At 46.9% G+C, this 22,558-nt stretch overlaps 1 protein-coding gene across 1 annotated transcript in view; it reads right to left on the bottom strand.

The window, feature by feature from the left end:
* LOC145363509 (uncharacterized) overlaps nt 1–17,119 on the bottom strand; it is a 137,558-nt gene extending 120,439 nt beyond the window's left edge. The window contains 2 exon segments of the mRNA XM_080218704.1: nt 3,744–3,804; nt 16,946–17,119. Of these exon segments, the coding sequence (XP_080074830.1) occupies nt 3,744–3,804; nt 16,946–17,087 (203 nt within the window). The 5' untranslated portion in view covers nt 17,088–17,119.
* Nucleotides 17,120–22,558: the final 5,439 nt, after the last annotated feature.

The raw sequence follows: 22,558 nt of genomic DNA, 5'->3' as shown, positions 1-22,558 counted from the left end.
TTATAAATCTTTGTTGCACCCTTTCCAATTTAATCATACCCTCCCTATAGCAGGGCAACTAGAATTGTACACAGTACACCAAATGTGGCATTACCAATATCTTGTATAGTTGTAACATAAATCCCAACTCCTGTATTCATTGCTCTGACCGATTAGGGCAAGTGTGCCAAACACCTTCTGCACCACCCTGCCTACTTGTGATGCAACTTTTGAAGAACTATATACGTGTACCCCTCGGTCTCTCTGCTCGACAACATTCCCCAGGACCCACCCCATTAATGTCTAAGTCCTCCCTTGCCATTTTGTTTATACTTCAATCGTGGAGCATGGGCATCGCTGGCTGTCCAGCATTTGTTGCCCATCCCTTGTAAAGGTGGTAGTGAGCTGCCTTCTTGAATCGCTACAATCCACATGCTGTGGGGAGATCCACAATGCCGTTAGGGTGGGAATTCCAGGATTTTGACCCAGCGATTGTGAAAGAAAGTCGATATGTTTCCAAGTCAGGATAGTGAGTGGATTGGAGGGGAACTTGCAGGTGGGGGTGTATGTACCTGCTGCCCTTGTCCTTCTAATTGGAAGTAGGTTGTGGGTTTGGAAGGTGCTGTCTAAGGATCTTTGGTGAATTGCTGCAGTGCATCTTGTAGATAGTACACACTGCTGCTGCTGAGTGTCGGTGGTGGAGGGATTGGATGGGGTGTCAATCAAGTGGGGCTGCCTTGTCCTGGATGGTGTCAAGCTTCTTGAGTGTTGTTGGAGCTGACCCATCCAGGCAAGCGGGGAGTATTCCATCACATTCCTGACTTGTGCCTTGTAGATGGTGGATAGGCTTTGGCGAGTCGCGAGGTGCGTTACTCGCCACAGTGTTCCCAGCCTCTGACATGCTCTTGTAGCCACAGTATTTATATGGCTGGGTCCAATTCAGTTTCTGGTCAATGGTAACCCCAAGGACATTGACAGTGTGAGCTTCAGTGATGGTGACACCATTGAATGTCAAGAGGCACTGGTTAGTGTTTCTTATTGGTGACGGTCATTGCCTGACATTTGACCCATGATCTAAACATGAAACTGGAATCAATGAGTGTGCTTGATTATTCTATCTCTCAGGACCCAGCCTGAGCAGCATGTAAAGGCACAAACTTCCATACTCATTCCAAATAAAATTCCTCTCTCTCACTGGCACACTAGCTCTGCCTATTCCAACCCCCTCCTCCCCCCCTGACTAATCTTCTTCACCTCTATTCCCTCCCTATTCATATATCTACCAAGATGTCTCTTAAATGTTGCTATTGTATCTGTTTCGTCCACCTCTGCTGGCATCTCATTCCATGTACTTATCATCCCCTGTGTGAAAAAAACCTTCCTCTCACATCTCCTTTAAACTTTCCCCTTTTACCTTAAAGTTATGTCCCCGAGCAATTAACATTTCTACCCTGGGAAAAAGATTTTATTTAATTTAAATAAAGATGAGGTGATGGTTTTGGTAGATTGAACAAGGGCAGGACTTGCTCAGTTAATGGTAGGGCGTTGGGGAGAGTTACAGAACAAAGAGATCTAGGGGTACAGGTTCAAAGCTCCTTGAAAGTGGAGTTACAGGTGGACAGAGTGGTGAAGAAGGCATTCAGCATGCTTGGTTTCATTGGTCAGAACATTGAATACAGGAGTTGGGAAGTCTTGTTGAAGTTGTACAAGACATTGGTAAGGCCACACTTGGAATACTGTGTACAGTTCTGGTCACCCTATTATAGAAAGGATATTATTAAACTCGAAAAAGTGCAGAAAAGATTTACTAGGGTGCTACCCGGACTTGATGGTTTGCGTTATAAGGAGAGGCTGGATAGACTGGGACTTTTTTCCCTGGAGCGTAGGAGGCTCAGGGTAATCTTATAGAGTTCTATAAAGTAATGATGGGCGTCGAGGAGATAGATAGTCCAGCTCTTTTCCCAGAGGTAGGGGAGTCTAAAACTAGACAGCAAAAGTTTAAGGCGAGAGGGCAGAGCTACAAAAGGATCCAGAGGGCAATTTTTTCACACAGAGGGTGGTGAGTAGAAGGTATAGCAGAGGTGGGTACAATTTTGTCTTTTGAAAAGCATTTAGACATGGATAAGACTGGTATAGAGGGATATGGGTCTAACATGGGAAATTAGGATCAGCATTGTGGCAAAAGAAAGGGCAGCATGGACAAGTTGGCCAAGGGGCCTGTTTCCATGCTGTAAACCTCTATGACTCGATCCATTTTACCGCACCTTTCATAATTTTGTAAACTTCTATCCACTTGTCCTTCAGCCTCTACGGTTCAAGTGAAAATAAACCTAGTCTATCCAATCTCTCCTCATAGCTAATACAAAAAGTATAACGTTTAGTTATTAATCACAAGTAGGCTTACATTAACACTGCAGTAAAGTTGCTATGAAAATCCCCTAGTCATCACACTGCAGCGCCTGTTCGGATACACTGAGGGAGAATCTAACACGGCCAATGTGCCGAACCAGCGTGTCTTTTCAGAGGAAACTGGAATGCCCAGAGGAAACCCATGCAGACACAAGGAGAATGTGCAAACTCCACATAATGTGGATATGCCGGCGTTGGACTGGGGTAAACACAGTAAAAAGTCTGACAACACCAGGTTTAAGTCCAACCGATTTATTTGATAGTAAACTCACAAGCTTTTGGGGTTCGTCCCTTCGTCAGGTGAATGGAGAGTTCTGGCCTCAGACAGAGCATATAAAGCACAGACAGTTTACAGATTACTGATTAGAATGCGAATCTTTACACCTAACCTGCTATTCAAGTCCTAAAGTGGCCGACAATGTGAGTGGAAGGAGCACTGATCACAGGTTAAAGAGATGTGTATTGTCTCCAGACAGTACAGTAAGTGAGGTTTTGCAAACCCAGGCAAGTCACGGGGGTTACAGATAGTGCAACATGACATGATGTTGCATTATCTGTAACTCCCGTGACTTGCCTGGGTTTGCAAAACCTCACTTACTGTACTGTCTGGAGACAATACACATCTCTTTAACGTGGGCTTAATGCTCCTTCCACTCACATTGTCGGCCACTTTAGGACTTGAATAGCAGGTTAGGTGTAAAGATTCGCATTCTAATCAGTAATCTGTAAACTGTGCTTTATATGTACTGTCTGAGGCCAGAACTCTCCATTCACCTGACGAAGGGACAAACCCCGAAAGCTTGTGAGTTTACTATCAACTAAATCGGTTGGACTTAAACCTGGTGTTGTCAGACTTTTTACCGTGCAAACTCCACATAGACAGTGACCCAAGCCGGGAATCAAATCTGAGGTTCCTGGTGCTGTGAGGCAGCTGTGCTCACCCCTGTGTCACCGTGTACTCCAAACCAGGCAAAGTCCTGGTAAACCATTTCTGTACCCTCTCCAAAACCTCCACATCCTTCTGGTAATTAGATGTAGAGCATCACTAGCAAGGTCACCATTTCCTGCTCAAACCCTTACTGCCCTTAAACCGAGTGGCTCCCTCAGCCATTTCAGCATGCCAATCAGTCGGCCACGATTTAAAAATAAATAATGCTCATCACATCCATTTTGGACAATAGAAATTTTGCAAACATTCTTTCACGCAGAAGAACTCTTTTCCTCTCAAAGGTCAGAGGCAGCAGAACAGACCAGCATGGTGGCACAGTGGTTAGCACTGCTGCCTCACAGCTCCAGGGAGATAGCATTGCTGCCCACTGCAGACACCCAGTAATGACTAAGGCAAGCCAGCTTACCTGGGTAAGGGCAAGATGACTTTCCTCTTCCCCGGCTCCTCGGCCTCAGTCCCAGGAAGAGCTGCAGGAGACGGAGAAAGCAAACAAAGAGAGGTTCTGTTACAATCCAGAGAGAAAGAGGCACTAAACATTTCAGTTTCAAATAATTCCACACATTCCTGAGTATCGCTGGCCGAGGCAGCTTCTGATCCCCATCCCTCATTAACTCCTCAGCCAGTTCGGAGGACCAGTTAATAGCCACGCACTCTGCACTGTGGTTCTGGAGCCACATGTCAGCCAGACCCTTTAAGACGGCATATTTCCCTTCCTAAAGGACATTCATGAACCAGATGGGATTTTCCAACATTCGACGATTGACACCACTAAACTTTAAATTACAGATTATTATTGAATTCACATTTAAACATCCATCATAGAATTCTGACAGTGCAGAAGAGGCCTTTCAGCCCATCGAGTGACAGAGTATCTCCAGGCCCTCTCCTCTACCTATCGCCATAACCCCACACATTTCCCATGGCAATTCACCTAACCTGCACATCTTTGGACTGTGGGAGGAAACCAGAACACCTGAAGAAAACACAGGCAGACACACAGTGAAGGTGCAAACTCCACACAGTCACCTGAAGCTGGAATTGAACCTGGATTTGTGGCACAGTGAGATTTGACTCAATTAATTATTGTCACTTGTATTGGGAAAAAGTAGCGTGTGCTATATGCACAGAATATACCGTACAGAGTACATAGGGTAGAAGGAAAGGAGAGGGTGCAGAACGTAGTGTTACAGACATAGCTAGGGTGTAGAGAAAGATCAACTTAATATAAGGCAGGTCCATTCAAAAGTCTGATGGCAGCAGGGAAGAAGCTGTTCTTGAGTTGTTTGGTATGTAATGTCAGACTCTTGTATCTTTTACCCTTTTTTATGTGAGGCAGCAGTGCTAAGCACTGTGTCACTATGCCACCATGGTGGGATTTCAGGGCATGACCCCGCGTTTCTAGACCATTAACCCAGCGACAATACCAAAGAACAAGGAACAGAACAGCGCAGTAACAGGCCCTTCGGTCCTCCAAGTCTGTGCTGATACATGACACCTTTCTAAACTAAAGACCTGTGGCCTCAACACAGTCCATATCCCTGCATGTTCATGTATCTACCAAGATTCCTCTGAAACGATGCTATTGTGTCTGCTTCTACAGGGTACAGAAATGGTTTACCAGGCTATTGCCTGGTTTGGAGGGTGTCAGCTATGGACAAAATTGGTTTGTTTTCACTTGAACGTCAGAGGCTGAGGGGCTTCCTGATAGAAGTTTAGAAAATTAATACAGGCATGGATGTAATGGATAATCGGAGTCTTTTTCCCACGGTAGAAATATCAGTTCCTGGGGGGGGCATTCCAGACACTTACCACCCACTGTGTGAAAAACCTGCCTCTCACATCTCCTCTAAACTTTCTCCCTTTTGTCTTGTCCTCTAGTCACTGTCATTTCTAGAAAAAGATTATCCATTCTATCTGTGCCTCTCCTAATTTTCTCCGGGACTAAAGGGATATTGGGGTGGGAAGGAGGGTGTCAGGATACTGAATTCAATGATCAGCCCTAATCAAAATGAATGGTGGTGCAGGCTCGAAGGGCCGAATGGCCTACTGCTGCTTCTAGTTTCTATGTTCACCGATACAAGACCCAGATTGGAGATTGAGTGCACTGTTTACTCTTACAAGGCTGAGAATCTGGAGAATACATGAGGAACACGGATGGAATATTGGCTTTTACCATGGGTTTGAGTACAAGAGTAGTGAGGTCTGGTTAGGCTGTGAACAAAGAACAGTACAGCAAAGGAACAAGCCCTTCAGCCCACCAAGCCTGTGCCAACACATGACATCTTTCTCATCAAAAGACCTTTTGCCTCTATGCGATCCACATCCCTCTATTCCTATACCCCCCAGGAACTGATATTTCTACAGTGGGAAAAAGACTCCGATTATCCATTACATCCATGCCTGTATTAATCTTCTAAACTTCTATTAGGGAGCCCCTCAGCCTCGCTTAGAAAGGATAGCAGAACTAGAGTGCACATCCTCACAATAGGGGGGGTGCAGTTTAGATCACAGTTGAGGAGGAACTTCTTCACTCAAAGGGTGGTGAATCTCTGGAATTCTCTGCGCATTGAAGTGGTGGAGGCTACCTCGCTGAATATATTTAAGTCACGGGTAGATAGGTTTCTGATAACAAGGGAATTAAGGGTTATGGGGAGAAAGCGGGAAAGTGGAACTGATCCACTTCAGATCAGCCATGATCTTATTGAATGGTGGGGCAGGCTTGAAGGGCTAGATGGCCTACTCCTGCTCCTATTTCTTATGTTCTTATGTTCTCTGACATTCAAGTGAAAACAAACCAAGTTTGTCCAATTTCCAAAGAAGTGCCGGTTAGGTTGATTGGCCATGCTAAAATTGCCCTTAGTGTCCTGAGATGCATAGGCTGGAGGGATTAGTGGGTAAATATGTAGGGATATGGGGGTAGGGCCTGGGTGGGATTGTGGTCAGTGCAGACTCGATAGGCCGAATGGCCTCTTTCTGTACTTTCTATGATTTCTATGATTCTTCCCCATAGCTGACACCCTCCAAACCAGGCAATGTCCTGGTAAACCATTTCGATATCCTGTCCAAAGCTTCCACATCCTTCTGGTAATCAGATGTAGGGCATGGCTGGCAAGGTCGCCATTTGCTGCGCATCCCTCATGACCCTTGAACCGAGTGGCTCCCTCAGCCATTTCAATGTGCCTTTAAAACAGTCGGCCGCAATTTAAAAATAAACAATGCCATAAACATTTCCATAGATTCCACAGAATCCCTATAGCCCAGGAGGCCATTCAGCTGGTCCAGTCTGCACTGACCACAATCCCATCCAGGCCCTATCCCCATAATCCCACGCATTTATCTTAGCTAGTCCCCCTGACAATAAGGGGCAATTTAGCAAAGCCAATCCACCTAACCTACGCACTTTTAGAACATAGAACATAGAACATTACAGCGCAGAACAGGCCCTTCGGCCCACGATGTTGCGCCGACCAGTTACAAAACAATGACCCACTAGCCTAAACCAATCCCTTCTCGTCCATAAACCTATCCACGGATCTCTTAAACGCCCCCAAACTAGGCGCATTTACAACTGCAGCAGGCAGGGCATTCCAATCCCTCACCACCCTCTGGGTAAAGAACCTACCCCTGACATCCGTCCTATAACTACCCCCCCTTAATTTAAAGCCATGCCCCCTCGTGCTAGATTTCTCCATCAGAGGAAAAAGGCTATCACTATCCACCCTATCTAAACCTCTAATCATCTTATATGTTTCAATAAGATCCCCTCTTAGCCGCCTTCTTTCCAGCGAAAACAACCCCAAATCCCTCAGCCTCTCCTCATAGGACCTCCCCTCCATACCAGGCAACATCCTGGTAAACCTCCTCTGCACCCTCTCCAAACCCTCCACATCCTTCCTGTAATGTGGGGACCAGAACTGCACACAGTACTCCAAGTACGGCCGCACCAGAGTTGTGTACTTTTGGACTATGGGAGAAAACTGCAGCACACGGGGGAAACCGAAGGAGACGTGGGGAGAACGTGCAGACTCCACACAGACGAAGGGGAAAAGCCCCGCAAGCTAGTGGCGTTTGCTACCAAATAAACCTGTTGGACTTTTACCTGGTGTTGTGAGACTTCTTACTATGGCGAGTCTGGTCAGGCCTATGAGCAGGTTCACAAGGAGGTCCTCTGCCTCCCACCTCCCCCCCAACCCCCTGCACCGATTGCCTGTAAATCAGGAGCGTGGGGCTGAAGCACAAACGGATTAATAAAAGATTTCTGAGGTAGCTAAAAAGGGAGTGCAGCCTTTAACATTTAACATAGACGAAGGGGCAAGTTTCGGGGCAGCCCATGAACTGGTGCAACTTGAGGCTGTATGAGACTGCTGCATGTGCGCCATCCTCTACCCCAGGTCCCTGCAGTGGGGGACCTTCCCTCCATAGAGGGACTTTCACTGGAGACCTCCACCACTGGACAACAACAAGGTGCACCAAGGTATGTCTGTGCAACGACACAATAGTGGAAAGTGTGCAGCAGCAACCCATACAGGAAACCCTGTCTGTGCATTTCCACGAGGCGGCTCAAACTGTGGTTTTTACTGAGGGCTAGTCTCTGTCATTAAATGTTTGGTGGCTGCAACAAGCTCAACAAAGTGTTAAATTGTTCATTAGTGTAAATGTCAGTGCTGTCCAGTCACATCCAATGACTTAGAAAATGTGGGGCAGTAGTAAATCTGACATTTACAAGTAGGGCAAGATTTGACAGATGGTGTTTAACGCGGATCAGCGTGAGGTTATCCACTTTGGTAAGAAAGACGCAAAGGTAATAATCTAAGTGGACAGAAATTTCAGAGTGCTTGGGTGCAGAGAGATCTGGGTATCTGTGTGCATGAATCACACACAGAATCACAGAAATCTTACAGTGCAGAAAGAGGCCATCGAGAGCACCGGCCACAATCCCACCCAAGTCCTACCCCCATTTCCTTACATACTTACCCGCTAATACCTCTAACCTACACATCTCAGGACACTAAGGGACAATTTTCGCATGGTCAATCAACCTAACCCGCACATCTTTGGATTGTGGAAGGAAACCGGAGCACCCGGAGGAAACCCACGCAAACACAAGGAGAATGTGCAAACTCCACACAGGCAGTGACCCAAGCCAGGAATCGAACCCAGATCCCTGGAGCTGTGAAGCAGCATTGCTAACCACTGTGCTACCTTGCCGCCCACAAAATTAGTATGCAAGCGCCACAGGTAGGCAAATGGAATCTTTCATTTATTGCAAAAGGAATAGAAGATAAAGGCAGTGCAGTGTTGCTGCTACTAAAGCATTAGTGAGTTTGCACTTCGATCAAGGACCCCACATACTCTGGACACAGCAGCAAGCATTGCTGCCTCACAGTGGCAGCGATCTGGGATTGATACCAACCTCAGTTCACTGATTGTGTGGAGTTTCCATGTGTCTGCGTGGGTTTCCTCTGGGTGCTCTGGTTTCTTCCCACAGTCCAAAGATGTGTCGGTTAGGTTGACTGGCCATGCTAAATTGCGTCTTAGTGTACAAAGACGTGTAGATTAGATGGATTGGCCATGGTAAATTGTTCCTTAGTTTCCTGTGTAGGTCAGGGGGATTAGCCATACTAAATAGTCCCTCAGCATAGAAAGATATGTAGGTTAGATGGATTGGCCATGGTAAATTGTCCCTTAGTGTCCAAAGATGTGCAGGTTAGGTGGATTGGCCATGCTAAATTGCCCCTTAGTGTCCAAAGATAGACAGGTTAGGTGGATTGTCCATTGTAAATTGTCCGTGGTAAATGGAAGGCCAGCAGGATAAATGCATAGGGTTACAGGGATAGAGCCCGGTTGAGGATTGTTGCTGGTCCAGGTTCAATGGGCTGAATTCTTCTGCATTCTAGGGATTTTATGAACGTGAGCAAAACTCCAAGCCAACAACTCCGCCTGCACCCAGAGAAGACTTGGGAAACAAAATGTACTTCGATCATGCTTCTTTGCAGGTTTTGTTCAAGCAACTCCCAGCATTTTGTTTTGGCATTGTAAGCGTGCAGAGATATATAGATTGTTTAAGTGAGTGGACAAGAGTCCGGCAGATGGAGTACAATGTTGGTAAAGGTGAGGTCATCCATTTTGATAGGAATAACTGCAAAATGGCTATTATTTAAATGGTAAATAATTGGAGCATGCTGCTGTGCAGAGGGACCTGGGTGTCCTTGTGCATGAATCACAAGGAGTTGGTTTGCAAGTGCAGCAATAATTAACAAGGCAAAAGGAATTTTATCCTTCATTGCTAGAGGGATGGAGTTTAAAAACAGAGGTTATGTTGCAGCTGTATAAGGCGCTGGTGAGGCCACACCTGGAATACTGTGTATCCTGGAATCCTTACTTGAGAAAGGATATATTGGCACCGGAATGGGTGCAGAGGAGATTCACTAGGTTGATTCCAGAGTTGAGAGGGTTGGCTTATGAGGAGAGACTGAGTACTCATTGGAATTTAGAAGAACTGCAGGCGGGGGGGGGGGGGGGGGGGGGGGGGAGGGGGGGGGGGCGGGAGAGAATTTTATAGAACCATATAAGATTATGAAAGAATAAATAAGATAGGAGCACAGAAATTGTTTCCACTGGCGGGTGAAACCAGAATTAGGGGGCATAGCCTCACAATAAGAGGCTGCAGATAAAGGACTGTGTTGAGGAGGAACTTTTTCACCCAAGGGATTGTGAATCTGTGGAATTCTCCGCCAAGTGAAGCAGTCAAGGCTACTACGTTGATTGTTTTTAAGACCGAAATAGATATTTTTGAACAGTAAAGGAATTAAGGATTATAACAAGCGAGTGGGTAAGTGGGGCTGGGTCCACCAAAAGATCAGCCATGATCTTATTGAATGGCAGAGCAGAGGGGCTAAATTGCCTACTGCTGTTCCTAGCTCTTATATTCTTAATATCTGTCGCCAGTCTCCTAGAATCATAGAATTCTGCAGTGCAGAAGGAGGCCACTCAGCCCATCAAGTCTGCACCAACCCAAATCCCACCCAGACCCTATTCCCATAACCCCATCCATTTACCCTAGTTATTTCCCTGACACCAAGGAGCAAATTAGCATGGCCAATCCACTTATCCCACATATGTTGGGAGGAAACCAGAGCACCGGAGGAATCCAACGCAGACACGGGAAGAACATGAAAACTCCATACAGGTAGTGACCCAAGCTGGGAATCGAACCCGGGTCCCCGACGCTGTGCTAACCGCTGTGCCACAGTGGCGCCCCAACATCGTCTGTTACTGAATCAATATAACAGACAATTTGTTTATTTTTAATCTGGAACAATGCAGTGTCCTGGGGCTTTATGATCCTTTTGGAGTTGCCGGATGGAGCAATGATTGACACATCAGATAGACAAGGCTTTCCCCACAGAAAAGTCCAAGGCTTTAGCCTCATTTCTGTCGGTTGCTGTTAGAAGCTCGTGAAAGAAGGCAGTGTGTTTCTGCTCCTCTCTCTCTCTCTCCAGAGCCTTTTTGGAAAGTTCCAGGATTGTGAAGCTTCAGAGTTTTAATTCAACATGGGAAGGACCAATTCACAGCAGGTGTTAAAAAGCTGCCAAATCCAGCATCATGTGAGCATATTTCCTTTTTGTGCCAAGTATAGAAAGGGTTGTATTTTGTGGGTGTTGTTTGACTTGGAGCATCATTTATAGCTTGCTATTGAGGTGTAAACTGTATCACGTTTGATTCTTATAATTGGTAAAAGTTATGTCATTTTTTTTCTTCTATGGGGAGCACAGTGGTTAGTGCCGCTGTCTCACAACATCAGGGACCCGGGTTTGATTCCTGGCTTGAGCGGAGTCTGCTTGGGTTTCCTCCCACAATCTGAAAGACAGGCTGGTTGGCTGCACTGGCCATGCTAAATTCACCTTCAGGGTACCCAAATAGCTGCTGGAGTGTAGCAACTGGGGGATTTTCATATTAGCAACATCAGAGTGTCAATGGAAGCCTACCTGCGACACTAATAAATAAACTTAAAGCTTTAATTGTGTTCTTGAATAAACATTATTTGATAAAAGACCTCCTAGTGGTTCACTTGAATCATACCTGGAATGAAACACCGTACGGGCTCACCCACAGAACAAAGACAAGTACAGCACAGGAACAGGCCCTTCGGCCCTCCAAGCCTGCACCAATCATGATGCCTGCCTAAACTAAAACCAAATGTATTTACGGAGTCCGTATCCTTCCATTCCCACCCTATTCATAGAATCCCTACGGTGCAGAAAGAGGCCATTTGGCCCATCGAGTCTGCACCGAACACAATCCCACCCCCATAGCCCTACACATTTACCCACTAACCTACGCATCTCAGGACACTAACGGGCAATTTTTTAGCATGGCCAATCAACCTAACCTGCACATCTTTGGACTGTGGGAGGAAACCAAAGCACCTGGAGCACCACGCAGACATGAGGAGAATGTGCAAACTCCACACAGACAGTAACCCAAGCCGGGAATCGAACCCAGGTCCTTGCAGCTGTGAAGCAGCAGTGCTAACCACTGTGCTACCGTGCCGCCCGTCCTATTCGTATGTTTGTCTAGTTGCTCCTTTGATTCCACTTTCTTCAGTCAGGAAAAAGATACAAGAGTGTGAGGTCACGTACCAACTGCCTGAAGAACAGCTTCTTCCCTGCTGCTGTCAGACTTTTGAATGGACCTATCTTGCATTAATTTGATCTTTCTCGACACCCTAGCTATGATTGTAACATTATATTCTGCACTCTCTCGTTTACTTCTCTATGAATGATATGCTTTGTCTGTATAACGTGACAATAATAAATCAAATCAAATCGTCGCTAATGCACCTGCTCCCACCACCTCCCCAAGCAGCACATTCCAGACATTCACCACCCTCTGCGTAAAAATCTTGCCTTGTACATCTCCTTTAAACTTTTCCCCACACACCTTAAACTTATGTCCTCTAGTGCTTTACTTTTCTAAAGTAGGAAAGTACATCTGACTATCCACTTGGTCCATGCCACCTTAATCTTGTGGACTTCTATCAGGGCTCAACTTAGAGTCATAGAGGTTTACAACATGGAAACAGGCCCTTCGGCCCAACTTGTCCATGCTGCCCTTTTTTTTAAAAACTCGTAAGCTACCCCCAATTTCCCGTATTTGGCCCATATTCCTCTATACCCATCCTAAACATATAACTATCTAAATGCTTTTTAAAAAATAAACTTGTACCCATCTCTACTACCGCCTCTGGCAGCTTGTTCCAGACATTCACCACCCTCTGTGTGAAAAAAATTGCCCTTCTAGACACTTTTTTTATCTCTCCGCTCTCACCTTAAACCTATGCCCTCTAGTTTTAGACTCCTCTACCTTTGGGAAAAGATGTTGACTATCTATCTCTTCTATGCCACTCATTATTTTGTAGATCTCTATAAAGTCATCCCTCAGCCTCCTACGCTCCAGAGGAAAAAGTCCCAGTCTATTCAGCCTCTCTTTATAACTCAATCCATCAAGTCCCGGTAGCATCCTAGTAAATCTTGTCGGCACTGTTTCTAGTTTAATAATATCCTTTCTATAATAGGGTGACCAGAATTGCACACAGTATTCCAAGTGTAACCTTACTATAAGTGTAGTCTTATACAACTTCCACAAGACATCCCAACTCCTGTATTTAATGCTCTGACCGATGAAACCAAGCATGCCGAATGCCATCTTCACTTCTCTGTCCACCTGTGACTCCACTCTCAAGGAGCTAGGAAGTACCCAGATCTCTTTGTTCTGTAACTCTCCCCAATGCCCTATCATTACCTGATTAAGTCCTGCCCTGGCTCAACCTCCGTCATTCCAATGAAAACAAACAGAGTTTATCAAATGTTTTCTTATAGCTAGTACCCCCCAGACCAGGCAACATCCTGGTAAACCTCTTCTGTACTCTCTCCAAAGCAGCCACATCCTTCTGGTAGTGCGGCGACCAGAATTGTACACAATATCCTAAATGAGTCCTAACTAAGTTTCTGTACAGCTGCAACATAACCCAACAATTTTTATACTCATTGCCCTGCACAATAAAGGCAAGCATGTCGTATGCTTTCTTATCCATCTGCGTTGCCACTTTCAGTGATCGGTGGACATGTACACCCAAATCTCTCTGCCTGTCAATACTCCTAACAAATAATACATTTACTGTATTATTCCTACATGTATTGGCCCTTCCAAAATGCATTATCTTGCCCAGATTAAACTCCATTTGCTATTTCTCCACCCAAGTCTCCAACCGGTCTATATCTTGTTGTATCGTCTGATAATCCTCTTCACGATCTGCAACTCCACCAATTTTTGTGTCGTCTGTGAACTTTTGACCAGTTGTTTCTTCCAAATCATTTATATATACTATAAACAACAAAGGTCCCAGAATTGATCCCCGTACCAAATTCAAATGTAAAACCTTCATCTAGGCTACCCTTCATAAAACACCTTGGAGTTTCTGACCTGGGTTTTAATGCTAAGTTATCCTCTTTCCTTTTTGATTTCACCCCTCTACTCTGGACTTCCTGCAATATCAAGTCCTGTTTTCCATTTCCACCGTATCTTCTCTGTTACATTGCTTGACTACCAGGCACTCGAGGCGTGGCTGTGCCACCCTTTTACTTTGCAGGAACCCGTTCACTCTGAGCTGTCTGAATTTATTCGATAATTAGTGTCACAACTAGGCTTATATTAACACTACAATGAAGTTTCTGTGAAAATCCCCTAGTCGCCAAACTCCGGTGCCTATTTAGGTACATTGAGGGAGAATTTAGCATGGCCAATGCACCTAACCAGCACATCTTTCAGACTGTAGGGGGAACTGAATCACCCAGAGGAAACCCACGCAGACACGTAGAGAACATGCAGACTCCACACAGACAGTGACCCAGGCTGGAAATCGAACCCATGTCCCTTACGCTGTGAGGCAGCAGTGCTGACAACCGTGCTACCCTATTTCGTGATTCTTAGCCAGGGAAGGAAGGTTTGCAGTAGGCAGCAGTGGATAACCCATCAGCTGGGGAGGGAGCAGTTCCATCACCCCAACAACACCATGACAATAACTTCACGGTGGAGATTGGAAGGAGGACATGTTCAGGGAGCTTATTGCTGATCATTGCGTCCCGATGCTGCCTTGCCAACACTGCACCACTGTGTCCCTGAGGTCATCACCTTCCTGATTCACCACCCTGTCTCAGAGCATATCGTTGTCCCAATCTCCACCGTGTCCCTGAGTATGTCCGCTTCCCGATCACCATCCTGTCTCTCAGCATATCGTCATCCCAATCTCCACCCTGTATCTGAGCATGTCTTTCTCCCAATCACCACCCTATCCCTGACTACGTCCTCCTCCCAATCACCATCCTATCTCTGAGCATATCCTCTTCCCAATCACCACCCAGTCCGAGCATGTCCTCTTCCTGATCACCATCCTGTCTCTGAGCATGTCCTCCTCCCGATCACTGCCCTATCAATGAGCACGTCCTCCTCTCGATCACCACCCTCTTCCTAAGCATGAGGCTCTCCCGATCTCCACCCTGTGCCTGAGTGTGTCCTCCTCCTGATCACCACCCTCACCATCAGCATGTCCTCCTCCTGATCTCTACCCTGTCTCTGAGGATGTTGTCCTCCCGATTGTGGAGTTGTACGAATGAAGTAGTGGCATGATGGGAAAATTGGTCAAGTATTTAGTACAAAATAAGAAAGCTGATCAACCTATTCCAAAATGCCAGACCCCTGTAAGACTTAATAAGACTGACCCTGCATAACTTAAGACATGAATAAGACCAGAGAAGGTTAAGCTGTGCCTAACCTCTGTAAGACCTGATAAGGCTGACTCCACATAACTTAGGGCTGGATGAGTGAGGTGAGATAAGGTCAGAAATGACGGAGTCATCAACCTTCCCCTGTTCTATCAAAGGACAAGATAAAGGTATGACTGATGAGACAGAGTTCTAGGAGGTCTGCAGGTTGTACCATGATTTATGACATTGCTTATGATGCTATTACTGATCAAATTCCTGAATAAGCTCTGGTCACACAACCTAATAATGATTATGTATAAATACTGAACTGATTCTTTACGTAAACACGGACTTGAGAAGGAATTAGTGATTCGCAACGACGGCTCTCCAAACTCAAGTTTTTGCCAATACTGCATGCAGTCTTTCGGAAATAAAGACAAGTTATTTTGTTGGAACGAACTTTGTTGAGTCTTTCTACACAGTCAAGAAGCAGGAAAATTTCCACTTCAACACGATCACCACTCTCTCCATGATCATGTCCTCCTCCCGATTACCACCCATCTGAGTGCGTCCTCCTCCTGATCTCCACCCTGTCCCTGGGCATATTGTCCTCCCGATCACCACCCTGTCACTGGCAGCACAGTGATTAGCACTGATCTTCACAGCACCAGGGACCCAGGTTCAATTCCAGCCTTGGGTCACTCACTATCTGTGTGGAGTTTACACACTCTCCCCATGTCTGCGTGGGTGTTCCGGTTTCCTCCCACAGTGTAAAGATGTGCAGGTTTGGTTGATTGGCCATGATAAATTGACCCCAGTGTCAGGAGGAATTAGCGGGGTAAATACTTGTGGTTACGGGGAAATAGGGCTGAGGTGGGATTCAAAGGACCAAATAGTCTCCTTCTGGACTGTAGGAACAGGATGGCCACCAGGAGCAGAACATGCTTAAGGACAGAAAGGAGATCAGGAGGAGGAGGACAGGCTCAGGGACGGGGGGGGGGGGGGGGGGGGGGAGAGAGACCGGAAGGGCCACGTGCTCAGAGATACACGGGTGTTTGGGAGGAGGACATGCGCAGGGATGGGGGGAGACCGGGAGGGCCACATGCTCAGGGTGTTTGGGAGGAGGACATGCTCAGGGACAGGCTGGCGACTGGTAGCACGACACACTCACCACCCTCTCCATGAGAATATCACCCTGTGGGGTCAGGGGTCACCTATAATTGGGTGATGGGGGAGTGGCAGTAAGACATTGTGACATCATGCAGTAGACACAGCCTTGACTGGTCAAGGATCAGGGGTATTGTGATGTGGGCAGGCCCACGTATGATTGGTCAATGCAGCAGACGAAGCAGTGATTGGTCCATAGAGGGAGAGGCGGTCAATGTTGCAGGCCCCACTGCCAATCATCAAACAGGCATGTGACGTCATCGGGCAAAGTAAACTGTGATTGGTCAATTAAGTTTGTGATGGCATACAAGACCAAATTCTGATTGGTCAACCAAAGGACCTTGTGACGTCTAGACAGCTTATGACGTGATTGGTCATTGGACGTTCATTGCTATGTCACGCTGCAGACCCCGTCGTGATTGGTCAATAAGAGCTATGACGTCGTCCGACATGGCATCGATTCGGTCTCCTGCAGTAAGATGGCGGCTGCGCATGATCCGTGCAGCTCCGGGTCCGTCCAACTGCAAGATGGCGGTCCGAGTTCCCTCTATCCCCCCCTGTCCGCCGCCATTTCCCCGAGTATGCACCGAGCCACTCAGGAGCTAGCGCTGGTGCCGATAAAAGGGATGGGGGAGGAAAACTCTGTGAGCAGGAGGCGCTGAGCCTGGTGTCCTACCTGCTCGGTTGGACCTAGCTGAGGTCGCGCTATCGGCGGCCAGACCACTACCGCCGGACGACATCCTCCTCCGGCTCCAACAATGGGCCTCGCCCCGCGCCTGCGCACTCCCCTCCCTCTGCTGCGCCTGCGTACTCTCCATCCGCCTGCGCGCCGGCCCTGACAATCGGCGTCATGGCAACCGGGCTGCCGAACAATGGGAGCGCGGGACGGCTTCAGGGCGCCGCCAATCGGTAAGCAGAACAATGGACCAAGGGAGACAATGCTGGAAAATCAGCAGGTCTGGAAAGAGAGAAAAGAGCTGGTGTTTCATATCCAGATAACCCTTTCTTAAAGGCATCAGCTTTAATACTTCCCCTTTAAGGGGGGGTGAAACGATGGGGTTGACAATGCCCCTTTAAGAGAGAGGTGACAAAACTCCAACTTTGACAAAGGGTCATCAGGACTCAACTCTTTTCTCTCCTTCCAGATGCTGCCAGACCTGCTGAGATTTTACATCATTTTCTCTTTTGGTTTCAGATTCCAGCATCCGCAGTCATTTGCTTTTATCCAGTTTTTTATATAAGCAGGACGAAGGAGGCGGGGCGGTCAGTCAGAGGGCGGGACTGGTCCCCGGACTCCACCAATCACAGCACGCAGGCGGCAGGCTCAATGCGTACCCGCCCCTAGATCAACCAATCATCGGGGGGGGGGGGGGGGGGGCAGGAGCCTCTATTCCGCCAATCAGAGCAGCAGTTGGGGAGGGCAGACCAATCAGGAGGGACCACCATATTGCTTAAAGGGGCAGCGTCACTCCCCCCGCTGCCTCAAGGGGCAGCGTGTTACCCCCCCACGCCCCCCGCTGCCTAAAGGGACAGTGTCATTCCCCCACTCTTAAAAGGGCAATGTCACCCCCTCTTCCTGCACTGTTTAAAGGGACAGTATCATAGGCAGTAATACCTCCTTCATGATCATCCTCCACAGCGATGCCCCACAAGGCTTGTTCTCTGCCCCCTGATATTCTCTGTGTACATCTATGACTGCGTGCACAAATTCCTCTCCAATTTGATTTTCTGCACTCTCTTATTTCCTTCTCTATGAATGCTTTGTACAGCATGCAAGAGATAATACTTTTCACTGTATACTAATATGTAGCAATAATAAATTAAATCAAAAAGAGGCAGTATCATTTCCCCCCCCCCAACTACTTAAAGGGGCAGTGTCACCCCCCCCAAGCTTAAAGGGGCAGTAACACCCCCTCCCCCACTGCTTAAAGGGTCAATGTCAGCCTCCCAGTGCTAAAAGGGTCAGTGTCATCACCCCACTACTTAAAGGGACATTGTCAACTCCATTAAAGAGGCAGTGTCACTCCCCCTTCACTTAAAGGGGAAGTGTCAGCATGTGGGGTGGGGTAATGGAGACTGGGGTGGGTAGGGGAAGCTGCATTTCCAACAATCATTATTCTTATTGCCTTTCACTCATTACTGGGGCATTTGGGGAATGTTCAGTTTCGGGAAGGCTGGGAATGAGGCCCATTTAGGATCTGTTGACTTGGGAGAACTGGTAGGGGCTAGGAGCTGGGGCAGCAGATTCTGTCTCCCGTCCCAAACTCTTCAAACTCAGTGGTTGGGCGGGGGGGGGTCAGAGAAGACACAATTCCTGGGTCTGGAGACATTAGGAGCAGAAGGAGGCCTCAGCCCCTCGAGCCTGCTCCGCCTTTCAATCAGATCTTAGCAGAGGTGATTGGAACCTCAACCTCAACCCCACATTTCTGCCAACCTCCGCACCCCCCCCCCCCCGATCCACACTATTACAACCCCTTGTTAATGAAGAATCTATCGATATATCTCAACTAGCATCGTTCAGCATTTGTGTGGGTGCAGCCAGCTTCCTGCCAGTCTCCTGCCGCCAAGAACTCGACACCCTGGGGTGATTTCCCCCACCCCGAATCCCAATTACTCCCCTCAGGGCACTTCACCTGTTGCCTGTCTGTCTCCCTTAAAGGGACAAGTACCGCAGGGACTTGAGAATCAAAGGTTGATTCTGTAGCTGGAAGCCTGTGTCCAGTGGTGTTCCGCAGGGATAGGCGCCGAGTTCCTCGCTATTTGTAGTGTACATTAATGATCCAGACGTGGGCGGCAGGATAGCACAGTGGTTAGCACTGCTGCTTCACAGCTCCAGGGACCTGGGTTCGATTCCCAGCTTGGGTGACTGTGTGGAGTTTGCACATTCTCCTCATGTCTGCATGGGTTTCCTCCCGCAGTCCAAAGATGTGTGGGTTGGGTTGATTGGCCGTGCTAAAATTGCCACTTAGTATCTTGAAATGCATAGGTTAGAGATTAGTGGGTAAATGTGTAGGTTTTATGGGAATAAGGCCTGGGTGGGATTGTGGTCAGTGTAGACCCAACGGGCTGAATGGCCTCTCTCTGCACTGTAGGATTTCTATTTCTACGAGGATGAGAAAGTTCATAGATGACACAAAAATTGGTGGTGTGATAAATAGTGAGGCAGTCAGATGGACAGAACAGCGACAATTGGAATTTAACCCGGAAACATGATGCAGTCTGGAAGGATCAAGGAGATACACAATGAATGGAAGGATGCTCGGAAGTGCAGAGGACCCGAGGGAGTTTGGGATGCATCTCCATGTGTCTCTTAAGGCAACTGGACAGAAAAATACACAGAAACCCTACAGTGCAGAAGGAAGCCGTTCAGCCCATTAAGTCTGCACCCACAACAATCCCACCCCAGATCCTATCCCTACACATTTACTCTGCTAATCCCTCTAACCTACACATCCCAGGATACTTACGGGGCAATTTAGCATGGCCAATCAACCTAACCTGCACATCATTGGACTGAGGCAGAAAACTGGAGGAGGAAATGTGCAAACTGCACATTGCCGTGGCTGTAGAGCCACACGCAGGCCAGGTAAGGATAGCAGACTTCCTTCTCTAAAGAACATTAGTCAACCAGATTGGTTTTCCAACAATTGATAATGGTTTCAGAGTCATGAGTAGATTCTGCATTCCAGACTTTTTAAAATTGAACTAAAATTTTGGATTTGGATTCGAACCAGGTTCCCTTGTTCTCTGGATTACTCATCCAGCCACAATACCACTGCACCACCTCCTCCCGTATCCCCTAGTGAGGAGCTGACTGGAACAGAAATTTACCTGATTGATAGATGATTGGAGCCTCTCTATCATTCAGTTCCAACTGGCCATTAGATAGAGTCACAGATGTACAGCACAGTGGTTAACACTATTACCTCAAGTACCAGGGACCTGGGTTCAAATCTGGGTGACTGTCTGCACATTCTCCTAGAGTCTGCATGGGTTTCCTTTTACACTCCAAAGATGTGCGGGTTAGGTTGATTAGCCTTACTAAATTGACCTTTAGCAGGACAAATACATTGAGTTACAGGGATAGGGCCTGGGTGGGATCATTATCAGTGCAGACTCAACAGGCCAACTCCTTCTGCATTGTGGTGGTTCTGTGAAACAGATCTTCCAGCCAAAGTCCTCTATGCCAACCAGGTTTCCTAAACTGAATACATCCCATTTGCCTGCATTTGGCCCATATCCCTCTAAACCTTTCCTTATCCACATACCTGTCCAGATGCTTCTTCTGGCAGCTGATTCCATACACACATCACCCCGTATGAAAATGTTGCACCCCAGGCCCCTTTTAAGTCTTTCCCTTCACCTTAAACCTGTGCCCTCTAGTTTCCCCCCCTACACTGGGGAGCATAGCTTGGCTATTCCATTAGCTAGTACTCCAGATACTTTAGAAACCTTTGGGGCAGTACAGTGGTTAGCAATGCTGGCTCACAGCACCAGGAACCCAGGTTCAATTCCAGCCGCAGGAAACTGTCTGTGGAGTTTGTAGATTCTCACCACATCTGTGTGGGCTTCCACCAGGTTGTCTGGTTTACTCCCATAGTCCAAAAATGTGTAGGTTTGACTAACTAACCATGATAAATTGACCCACCCCCCCAAGAGAGAGGGGGATGGGGGTAGTAGGGTAAATATACAAAGTTAGAGCCTGCATGGGATTGTGGGCTTTGCAAACTCGAGAAGTCAAATAGTCCCCTTTTCCACTGTAGGGATTTTATACCCCTTCTGATTTTCTAAACCTACATAAGGTCGGCCTTCGATTGGACCCTTTCCCTCCCCCTCTATCATTGCAATCTTATTGGTCGTGAAGTAATTGGAGTTTTTCTGTAAGAAAGATCTGATTGGCTGTCAGGCAATTGGTCTCTCTACATTTGAATCTGATTGGCAGTAATTGATTGGAGTCTGTCTATAAATGAGTGTCCAATATCTCTCTGTTTTCTTTGTTTGTAGGACTAGAAGTGTTGGTTAATGATAGGATAAAGCTCAGAGTTGGTAAGTTGTATTTTAGTTATCTTTTTCTTGTTGCTTCATTTATCAATTGCTGACCCAACTAGTTTGACCATCAACAGGCCCAGGCAGTAGGCGATCGACAGGACCATCCATCCTGACTATCTGCTCCTCTACTGTGGCTGCGTTTGTGGCCAGGTGTCCCTGGAGAGGGAGCATGCAGTGTCCATAGGCACAGGCAAGGCCTTCCATGCCCGTTGGGCACCGCAGGGACTGAGGTGCCTTATAGACCCCGACAATCACATTTTGTTTTCACGTGTCTTAAGTTTCCTTTGTACTTTTTGTTTCTGTTTGGGCCGTTCCCCCCTCCTTTTGGGGAGCAGCCCCCTTTTCTTTGTCTGAATGTAATTTAAGTTTGTTTACTTGGTTTGACCCAAAAGACCGACCTGAAAGACACCCAACTGGTTTGAGTTGAATCTGGTAAAGTTCTTGATTGTAATAAATTGATTTGTTACTAGTGTCACAAGTAGGCTTAAGTTAACACTGTATGAAGTTATGTTTAGGTACAGTGAGGGAGAATTTACGATATCCAGTACACCTGGCTATATCACCAGCCAACATATCTTTCAGACTGTGGGAAGAGACCAGAGGAAACTCTGTAGACTCTACATAACTCGTGACTCAAGCTGGACATTGAAACTGTGAGGCAGCAGTTCCAGCCACTATGCTGCCAATAACTCCTAATTCCAATTAGATTGTGGCATTTTAAGATTTTTTTCAAGGTAGGGTGGAACTTTTAATTTTTCTGTTTTCTGGTTCAGATTTTTATACACTTAAACATAAATTGCAAGGAGGAGTTGACCATTCTGCCATTCATTGAATAATTAGAACATAGAACATTACAGCGCAGAACAGGCCCTTCGGCCCACGATGTTGCGCTGACCAGTTAAAAAGTAATGACCCTCTAAACCTAAACCAAACCCTTTCCATCCATAAACCTATCCACGGATCTCTAAAACGCCCCCAAACTAGGCGCATTTACAACTGCAGCAGGCAGGGCATTCCAATCCCTCGCCACCCTCTGGGTAAAGATGACACCCCTGACACCCCTTAGCTCGATTGGCTGGATGACTAGTTTGTGATGTAGCACCAGCAGCTCCAGAACCTTCTATCACTAGATCAGCACAACTCTCTCACTCATTAGAGTTGGGAGGGTGGATATTGGACTCAGCAGAGTGAGAATAGAGGGAGATGTCTGAGATGGAGATTTTAAAAAAGAAAAAAAAAA

This window comes from Carcharhinus amblyrhynchos, unplaced genomic scaffold (genome assembly GCF_965287045.1).
Source record: "Carcharhinus amblyrhynchos unplaced genomic scaffold, sCarAmb.v2.hapA scaffold_39, whole genome shotgun sequence".
Taxonomy (NCBI): Eukaryota; Metazoa; Chordata; class Chondrichthyes; order Carcharhiniformes; family Carcharhinidae; genus Carcharhinus; species Carcharhinus amblyrhynchos.
Note: the sequence above shows the minus strand (reverse complement) of the source record. Positions and strands in the feature narration are given on the sequence as shown.